This window comes from Convolutriloba macropyga, chromosome 11 (assembly GCF_964194025.1).
Source record: "Convolutriloba macropyga chromosome 11, txConMacr16.3, whole genome shotgun sequence".
In the NCBI taxonomy this organism is placed as follows: domain Eukaryota; kingdom Metazoa; phylum Xenacoelomorpha; order Acoela; family Convolutidae; genus Convolutriloba; species Convolutriloba macropyga.
Window position 1 is genome coordinate 53,802,744 of NC_134478.1, and position 10,792 is coordinate 53,813,535.

A 10,792-nucleotide genomic window follows, 5' to 3' on the forward strand; every position below is an offset into this window, starting at 1 on the left:
AGGCGTCATGCTATGAAGTTGCCCTAAGTTGATCTGATTCATAACGCTTGAGTGACAGAGCATAAGTCAAAGTTATCGACCCGATTTATCAAAAACAAACAATTTATTATCAAAACAAAACAAAAACAATCTACATGCACAATTGACCGTGGCATAGACTAAGTCTGTCGTAGGGTGAGGAAAAATTAAAACGGGAAATTGCATGAAATTTTATCCATTTTCCCTAAATTTCACCTATCAATTTTATTGGAAAAAGAGGGAATAAAATTGCGTCAGAATTTTTGTCTCTTGTTAAAAAAGGAAAAATTGTGAAATTGTTTCCCAATTAGAATAAAATTCATCGGATTTAATATAAGGTTTTCACGTTTACTCATGATTACAAGATGATGACAAAATCGTACTAAAATTAGACATTTTTTTTACAAAAAACAACAATAAATATCATCAACTTACGACTACATTCGACTCTTTCGTCATTTTTGCTTTCGTATCCTGCATCGCACAAACATTTGTCCTGAGATGATTTCAAATGATCCCACCCTCCCGCGTTGTTACACAGAGCCTTCGGCTGACGCTCGGGGTCCGAAGTCGCCCCCGGTTGACACGACCCGAACACCGGACTCGACGAACTTGAACTCGTAGTTCGAGGGTAAAGCGTGAAATCTTTCACGACCCGGGGGCAAAAATAGTAGAACACTTTTATACTGTGAATGACAGTGCAGGAACCGCGGTCCATGAATGCCAAGTAAATCCCCCCGTCTGAAATTGTTCGAGTCAGGCCGAAATTTTGTTCGGCAGCTTTTTCTAAATCGATTTGAGCTTCGTAAAGAAAAGCATCGTCCTGGCTTGATTCTTCGAGTTTAGTGTCTGAGAATAGAGAACCGCCTCCGAGGAACGAATCGAGAGGCTTGTAAGCGGTTTTGTCGTCAGGTGAGGCATTGCTTCTGTGCAGATATGAAACTGTGATTTTGTTGTCGCATTTTGGTGAGGATTTTTCTTCAACTCTCGAGCACTTTTCTTGGTTGTACCTAAAAAGGTCGAAACTAAAAAAGTTGGGAAAAAATAAATCGAAAAATGTCAATCAATATGAAACTTTGACCTTCAAAATTGTTAAAAGTTCAAAACTTTTCCAATGTAAGCGTAAATCTGTTCTGTAGTTAAAAATAGGGCTGTGACATTGGAAAAATTTTGAACTGTTAAAATATGAAATTTCATCTTGATTGTGAAACATTTTTATGTTTAAGCTCTCCAAAAAGGTGGAAAATTATTGCAAATTAAGCTCCCTGTTAAAGAGAAAATTTACATTTCAGACAGATAATTATTGTCTCAAAAATTTGATGTTCTCTTGTTAAAATGTGAATACTAACCAAATTCTGATCTTGACAATTTTTGCATCATCTAGAGCTATGAAGGGAGTTCTGACCCAGTTCTCAGCTCCTTCCACTTCTGTGTCACACACTGCCATTCCGTTTTTTCCACCCCACTGCCACTAAAAAGTGGGTTATTATTATTTTTTTTAAATAAGCATCCAACAAACATGCAACTATCAACACTAACATTTAAAACTGGGCTCATTTCTGCTACATTGTTTGTCAATTTTGACCCTTTTCATTATTCATGACCCTTTGGTTGCGTTTAATGTTTATTATTGTTAGCCCTAACTTTTAATCCAAAACAAGACATCAAGTTTTGTTTACAACAAACTCTTGCGCAACAATTGACCGATCAGATTTATAAATAAAAAATTTGCATTCTTGAAATTTGAGCCGCGCATTTAACCTCAAACTTCGTTTCACAACTTGAAAATATTTAAAAAGCATCAACAATTTTGTTTATTCTTGTTGTTTAAAAACAACAACTTTGTGCTCAGGTATCTACAAGTTGATGACTTCTCAATTAGAACCCAAGTTCATACGCGTGGTCAATTAGTAAAGCCCATTAGTAAAGAAAACATTATTAACGGGTTGAAAGTCACCCTTAGTTTAGCAATCAGCATCAGTACCTTTGCATATTTGCATTGCTTTTAACTTTTACTTACTTTACTAATTTATAATACTTTTTAGTTAGTAGTAAATTAACCAATATCAAAGCACGTCATTTCATACCTCGCTGCGTTTAATGACAAAGTATACAAAAGAACGAAAAACTTGTATGAATAATAGCATTCAACACATTTTCTCATTAACAATGTTTGCAGAAAACCGTTTGTCAATGTATTAATTTTCACGAAAAAACAAAAAAAAAACTGAAACTTTTTCGTTTCAAGCGGTCAACTTGGTGCCTCAATGTGATAATGTTTGAAAAAGCGTGAATCAATTTTCAAATAGTTTTCAATTTGAAATTGGCCTTTTGAAATTAACTAATAAACTTAATATCATAGAGATATTTGATAATTTGCTAGACCACAAATTTTCGAAGATAGGTGAAAAAATTCACTCCGTAAGTTTTTATATAACTCGCAGTACACAAGCCAATCATTCTAGTAATTATAAGACTAGTAATTATACATGAAGATTCACTTTTTCGCTCAATAATGTTTCTTTAATAAACACGGCAACTCAAAAACTGACTTGAAAAACAACAAGAATATCTTATGAGAAAATTAAAGCAGCGTGATTCCTGAAAATGAATCAATTAAATAAAATTTGACACAGAAAAACAACAAAAACTTTGAAAAAACTGTTCAAAAAATCATACAATACGCGTATTGTCATAAATAACGCGCCAAAAACTGCATTTAAATTAAGTTTTCATTAACTTTTCAGCAATTTTGAAAACACTTTCTGAACAAAAGTGAACAAAAAGCGCAAAAATTGAATCTGATCAAATTTGACAATCAGGCCTTTGACAACCAATGTTTACGTTGTAGGTATGTTTAAAAAGCATTTAAACTGAAATGAATTAGAGTTTAAGTTGAATAAAAATGGAAAAGATTAAAAGAAAAAGTCAAACAGTATAAAGCTTTTATGCAGTATTGCCGGACAAATATAAAAAGGAGAATAAATTCAAAATATATGGAAAATTTTTTCAAAAAGGAGTTTTGACCGAACAGCAGGGAATTGAGAAATTAATGCGAGCGGCTTAGCTTTGATGCATTATGAAACGTTATAATGTGTAAACATTGGAGTGGCTTTACATCGCAGAAATGAAAAATCAATTTGCATTCATAATTGAAGATATCTTGTATCGTATTAGACTTTATTAAGTTTTAACTTATTCATTGAAAGGTGATATATTGAAGGGGAAAAGGTCAAATGCTGGAATAATCGATTTTGATTTTAGCCGAAAATAAGCAATCATTGAATTGCTATTGATGAAACATTAAATCACTTGTTTAAAAACAACGGTCTCAGCTTAAGTTTAGAATAGCAAATTTCTTAAAAACTCAAAATTCACTGAATATTTATTTTCAGCAATTATGCTATCTATTTGTTACCGTTAAATTTTTCTTTCTTTCAACTTCCGAAGATAACTTGGACCTTTTCCGTTTATATGTACCCCCCCCCCCCGCCGCTTCCACCCCCTGTTTAGTGGGTGCACTTTATTTGCAACCCTCAGCCAAACGGGTCATAATTTTACACAATGATTTACTAATAGCACGTGCTCTGTAGCTGTTGGTGGTTGTGGTGCGGGGAGGGTGAATATTTTTCGCCGACTGAAATTGGGAATTTAAATTTTCTGGTAAATAATTTTTCATGCTCACCCCATGCTTCGTTTTGCCTTTAGTCCCGATTGTCTTGAAATCCTCCCACACTTTTTCAGCTGCACCGGCCGAGGCGCTGTCTTGACTAGACCGATCCAAAAGCACTTCTAAAACACAGCAAATAAACTCAATCAAAATTAATAAACAACAAACAAAACAACTCCATCAATATCTAGTATCATATCATTATTTTTCTAATTTAAAAAGCAGATGTGACGATATGAAAATCCGCTCCCTGTTCTGATCGAATATATTATACTCAAATTTGTAATTTTTCAATGCTTTTTGTGTTATTTGTGTTTTTGTTTATTGCGTTCAGATTTTGTATAAATATAACAAATAACAATACAGTGCGATTGTTTGTGAATTTTATTGATCTTGTGGATAATCAGGTTCAAAGGTGAAAAACTAGCGATGCGTTTAATGGTCATTTTAGCCTGATTAAATAGAAAATTGTCTTGTTTTGTTGTTTACAGCCGCTTTTCACCTGGTCAACAGAGCCCAATGTACATGTGATGATTTGATGTGACAATGATACATTGATCATAAAAGAAATCTGCCTAGAGGTCCTATCACTCTTCTCTTCTTTGTACATTATACTGAGTAATAGTGATGATACAACAGGCCCCTGCCTCAATAAACAAACAACCAGCGCGTGAAATAAATAAATACCCTCGTCTTCACAATCAAAAGGACAGGAGAGACAAAATAAATAGAAAACAGCAAAAAATAATGAGAAGTAAAATTTTTTGAAGAAAAAATGGGTGACAATTTTCTGATAAAGTGTAAAAAGACGGAAATATGGGAAAAACTGAAAAAAAAACGTTATCAAAATTGATACAAAATTTTAATAAAAAGGACGAAAATATTTTTTTAGAGATTTTTGTTGTTCTCAGGAAAAAATGATTTAATGAGAGGAAAAATTTTAACAGAAAGGTTTGATTTTAAGAGAAAAATTACTTCAAATTCACAAATCCAGAGCCAAAATCAGGAAAAAATTTTTCGCAAAAATAAACAAAGAAAAGGCTTCAATTTAATTACGCGTGTTCTTTTCCCACACGCGTGATGAATTACAAAAACTGGGCTAACAATGAAAGATCCCACAGAAAGTAAATTTGGGCTAAGTATTTATAACTAACTAGTTATGAATGGGTAGTAGTTCCTGGTAATGACGTCGCGATAATGAGGTTGACATACTTTGTGAGTCTTTTGTCTTTCACGTCCATTTTAATTCACGCCCCGCTGGTAACAGGGCAAAACATTGGGGTGGGGGAAAACCCACTAAGGGCCGAAAGTGCGTTTTCGATAAACTTGCTTGAGTGATTTCACGTCAGAAAAGTGCCCTTTAATAGTTCATGTCGGTTTTTACATCTTTCGTACGGTCAAATCTTAGGTCTAAATTAAAAATCGATTACCTTCTGAACTTTTTTGTTTAGTTAGGTTTGCTTTGGTTTTATTTCTGTAATAATAGTCCCTGCCAAAAGACTTGTAATTAATTTTGGAAGCGATCGAAAAAAAATGATTGAATAAATTTCAGATCTCAAAAATATTTTTGTGATAATTACAAAAAAATCTTTTTTGTTTGTGCCCGCCAGCTTAGTGGGTTCGTGTCAGCTAAGTGCACGTAATATATTATAACATATTGATTTGCTATGTTATAACACTTAGGTTGTAACTGAGGGTGCATTAGGAAACGGAGGGGGGGCATTACGGAAACAGGTAAGAAAAAAGTTTGTGGAAGCTTACTTTAACAGTTTTCGACTCGCTGAAATATTAACAATTTTGACTTGAAAGCACTTTTTTGAATTGATTTTGAGAAATAACGAGAACCAACTCATATGAAAGATGGGTCTTTCCCATTTTCGCCCCCATCTTAGTGGTCATGTAAACTCTAGCCTCTCATTATTGTAATTATACCATAATGGGAGGCTATAATGGGAAAGACCCAAACGATGTGCACAAAATAATTCCCATTGTATCAAAATTCTGTGAAAACTTGAAAAATAGGAACTCGAAATACTCTGAATAAAAAAGTTCCTATAGTTTACAGGAGGAAAAAAACGTGCAATATAACCAGACTTTAACAAAATTCTGCTAGAAAGCCGTTTTTGTCAAAAGTATTGCAAGACTGCCCGTTTCGTGGAAACTGAGGAAGATCTGTGAAAAACAACAGAGGATCGGAATTTTTTTCTACTGTCCATGTACAAACTGAATTTTGAATATTACGCTGGGCTTGAATGGTGAAAACAATTGCTGGCAAAAAAAAACTGTTCAAGTCTACCAAATAACCATAACCTACGTCAAGTTTTTTTCCCACATATTAAATGTATCAAAAAACAATAGGAAGCAATTCTAACTATCTCGAGTCAATTTATAATTCTGAAAATTGGGCGCTGAAGAAGTTTAAGAAAAACAATTACCCGGAATTTTTGTGCATAACACAAATTTCAATTTACTTCTTCATCTTTTCACTTTCTATAAGTCGGAATTTACTGTCAATTTCAAAAAATCGGTAAGCTGAGTTATTAAAGAAACAATGACGTGTTTGCAATTGAAGTAGAAATATTTAACTTATGAAAAGAAATGAAACTTTCATGTGAACATCACTAGTTTCTTACATCAAATTTTTCTTTTTAAAATTCCGCTACACCCCCTGTGGCATTCTTGCCTTCCAAATATGTTTCTCTAAAATTCTGCAATTGTTGGTTTTCAATACTTGCGATTATTTGAATATCACTGCTTCTTAAAAATGCACAAATTGAGAACTTTCACTTCCAAACTGTGTTTTTTTAAAAAAATTGTTTTAGTTTCAATTTCTAATAAATTTTAATTCAATAGTTTATGCTTCGTCAATTGGAGTTTTGCATCTTTTCGGTAAAAAGGAACCAGATTAGCTAAATAAATAAATTTAACAAGGCATGGTTGGGTGAAGCTATTTATAAAAAAATTACCATTCGCTCTCGTTTAAATTGCGCTATATTATCATCTGCTCTATTTTTAAGTCAAATCTGAGTCAAATTTAAAATGTACTATTTCATTGAGCCTTCGCGTCAAAGAGCAAAGCCAGCGACGAAAGTAAATCTAATGTATAACTCATTAGTTTTTCTAAATTGCAGAACACAATTAGCAGAAACTTGAAACAAAAGTTATAGTAAGTGAAAACTTCAATTTTCTCATTGCCCGATGAATTATGTACAGTTGCTTTTAACGATAAAATCATTTCAAACAATATGTCACAATCAGAAATAAGGTCTTAGCAAAATTCGAAAAAAAAATACGCAACGTTATCGGGCTCACATCAAATAGTTCAGCAGCTTTAAAGGTCAAGTGGCTGTAATTTGATCGAACCAAGCATTATTTGAAGGCGGTGGTGGTGTTGCGTTGTCAAAATCAATACTATCGATACTTTCCCCCCAAACAAATGTGAACTAATTTAGAAGGTGGCGGTGAACAAAGCACTGCAATTTTAACCTGATACAAACATAAATTAACACGAATATTCAAAAAAAATTTTGGTATTTTTAAATATATTACTGACCTACACTTGCTAAAAATACCGCACAAGCAACATAAATATTAATTTTGATCCAAAGTATAATTTGTATTTCAAAGTGACAACGTTTTTAAAGTTTTCCAGTCAAAAAATAAAATAGGGTGAGTGTTACCTTTGTCGCATTTGATAGCTGTAAATAAACTGATGATTAAAATGCTAACTGATAACTTCATTTTCAATCTTCTTCACAAAATTGATACGTAAAATGGCAAAATTTATTCTTCAAAGTAAGAAACCGGATAAATAAAATATATCATCAATTTTTTGCTCTAAAGATTAAAGATGCTCGAAATGTCCGATTAAATATGTTACAAACAAAATTATGTTAAATTTTAGAAGTTTAAGTTGAAAGTTGTCAAAGATCGGAAAATTTTCTTTTGAGAAAGAAATGAGAAAATTGTACAAATATATTAAAAGCGTCTATTCAATTCAGCCGAAAGAAGTAAAGCTACTTCAATTTTTTCTCATTCTGAGACCAAAGCTGAAAAAATCAATTGCTGCGCTCTGATTGGCTGAAATTTAAGCGCACTTATACTGAAGTACTGAAGAAATAATTCTACAGTGTACTTTGTTAACACTGATTGCGAGTTCAGTTGAAAGTGAGATTAAACGGGGTATTTGTTCACAGACATATAAATTTCTCTGTTTAAGGATTGTGAACTCTAAATATTAACCGATCAAAATACTAAAAAATTGAAAAAAAAACTAGCAGTTATAAGCTTTAGCAGTGAAAACTTTAAAGAAAAATTGAAAAAAACACTATCTTTCTTATTGTTATAAAAATTGACGCACGGAAAGTATTCAAATGCTGGTAGTATTTGTAGCTGAAAATTGATATTTCCTATAAACAGTAAAATTAGAGCAAATATTTTTAAATAATAAAGGAAAAGTTTTCTTTTCCTGGCTAAGTCTATCTCTTTTCCTATTACGTAACTGTACCTAATTTCACGCACACATACACAATTTCACACTTACTTTTGTTGTATATGTGAACGTTCAAAGGGTTGCCTAGCCAATTAGATTGACGTGAACGGGTCAATTTGTTCAAGTGACATCCAAAAATTAAGCCCCCTCTCGGGGGAAGAGGAAAAAACCCTTCAAACTAAATAACCAATTTACTTATCACTCGAGCTAGAACAACACAACACGTTAACAGGCTATAGTCTTGCATTATTGTCTCGAATAGTATTTATCTTAATGATTTTTAGAGAGGATAGAGGCGACAGAAAAAGGGAATATTGAGACAATCCTGATAGCGAAGTATTTTACGAAGCAGAAGAAAAATAAGCGTAAAGGCGGTATTTTTCAAATTAGTTTCTGCCATGAAGCCTTAAGCTGCCTCAAAACTTTTTAAAACAATAAATTCATTTTTAAAAAAATGTAAAAAAGTACTATCCCGGAAATTTCATCACTGACACATGATATTGGAATATTGATGATAATTTTTTCATACACATTTTTTTTAATCTTCTTGAAAAAGAAACACGGCACCCGTGAGCGTACGCGTAGCACACAAAATTTCTTAAAGTTTAGAATTTTAGAACTAAGAAAGTTCCGTAATACCCGACCGCACGTAATGTTAGAACCCATTTCATCCTTTTTCTAATCAGAAAACTTTTTATTCAGCGCTTAAACATCAAAATTGAGAGTTTTACAAAAGTGACAAACGATTCAGTAGAACACCACAAATAAAAATTTCCAGACTCAAGGCATCCTTCAACCTATGGAAAGACTTTGCTCAACCCAAAAATGGTGTGAAATACAATGCTTTTCGAACCAAACAGCCAATGGTAAGACTTTAGCTCCACTTAAGCGAACAGCTGGACTTCAGCTGGACCTAAAATGTCAAGCTCGACTTTTGCTCGAACCATATTAATCGCAATGACATTTTGCTCGACCTTAATTGTAATGTTCGACCTTTACTGGTCTCAAACTTATCACGCCAGATTTTAGCTCAACTCTAATGTTCTTCTCGACTTTTTGTCCAAGCAAAAAAATGAAAAAAAATTGGGTCGAGCTATTGTCAAATCACCTCTTAAAACTCTGTAGCACCCACAATCAATCAACAGTCTGCATTTTTTTTATAAATTAGAAAGAATTCATATTTTTGGAGAAAGAAATAAGTAAAAAACAACCAAAAGTTTATTATTGCTAATGGGAGAAGGAAATTACAAGTAAGCAACTCAGTTTCATTCCATCAATTAATGTGGAAAATTAGTCCCAAACGAGACCACTGCTTTATCCTCTGAGTTACAAATTTATTATGTATTTTGGCAGTTTACCAACTGTGTTTTCAGTTGGACTGCTCTGCTGCAATGCTGTTTAGTCTACCTTGTTTGCTGCTTTAGTAGGTACAGAAGCAAAAAAAATCTCTAAATTTGAAACAAAACCATTACCTCATGAACAATTTGTTTCCAGGTGGCATCAAATATTGTTAATAAAAATCAAAAAGAAATAAAAGTTTCTAGAAAATGTTTTATCTAAAAAAATATCATCAAATGCTCAGTTTAATGTACTGAAGAGATTCAAACCACTCAATTTTTTATTTCTCTAGAGTATAAATGTTCAATAAGAATTGCTTTTTACTTTTAAAGGATGCCAAATACGCAGGTGTTTGATGACGATAGCAGAATTGAGGAGACAAAAACGGATCAAATCATGACAATTAATTTCGACTAAGTTTTGGTTCGAAAAGATAACAGCTGGTCAATTGAATGAAACGGGGCGGTCATTTGAATTAGGATTAAAAGAAAAGCAGGCAAAGCAAATGGACGAATTAATGGGAAGCAGAAGGAAAACAGACTTTTTATCATAAAAAGTATTGAAGACTAATTAGACAATGCTTCAGAATAACTGATAGGGTTCTTAATAATTTTTCATTTTTGGCTCAAACAATCAGACTAAAAGATCTAAGTTTTGATTCCTTTGGCCATCGCCCTACACTTTTTATTTTAGGTGTCCAGTATAATTTTTTCTCCTTTTGAATTTTTATTCTTCAAAGTGCTAAGCAGATTGGTTCTCAAGGGGTCTTAAGAAAAACTTTGAAACGTAAAGTTTTTGAAAGACTTGGTCTGTCTTTGATACATGTTGTTGGGCAAATTCATATTCTTTTAGCGGCTGCTTTGTGTTTGGAGTAGCTGTTGGATGTTTGGTCTAAATGGTTGCCGGGATTTTCATTGTTCATTTCCTTGCTTGAGGTTTCTTGTTGCGCTTTCTATTTTTTTCTGAGGTCATTTATTGAGACATTTCACCGTCTGGTAAATTTCTCAATCTGTTTCTCGTGCCATGGCTGATCAGATTGCGGCTGAATAATTGTTATTTTCAAGATACAACTTAGTTAATATCCGAACAGTTGGAATGATCAGACTCTGATTAAATCACGCGTATTAATCGCTTTTTGTTCGGGTTTTTGGGTTTGATTATAATTTTTGTTTGGTTCAAAACTTTTAAACCCGCATCTCTTTTCCCATTTGGGTGAATTTCTTTTTTTTCGCTTTTTTGTGATATGTGATTACATTCGCTAGGCTATGTGGTAT

General features: G+C 33.0%; 1 protein-coding gene across 1 annotated transcript in view; it reads right to left on the reverse strand.

Moving 5' to 3' along the window:
- LOC142349201 (ephrin type-B receptor 1-B-like) overlaps positions 1-7,706 on the reverse strand; it is a 28,083-nt gene extending 20,377 nt beyond the window's left edge. The window contains exons 1-4 of the mRNA XM_075400609.1: positions 7,369-7,706; positions 3,704-3,810; positions 1,368-1,489; positions 454-1,028 (exon numbers count right to left, since the gene is read on the reverse strand). Coding sequence (XP_075256724.1) covers positions 454-1,028; positions 1,368-1,489; positions 3,704-3,810; positions 7,369-7,429 — 865 coding nt within the window. The 5' untranslated portion in view covers positions 7,430-7,706. The remainder of the gene's footprint in view (positions 1-453; positions 1,029-1,367; positions 1,490-3,703; positions 3,811-7,368) is intronic.
- Between the last annotated feature and the right edge of the window lie 3,086 nt (positions 7,707-10,792).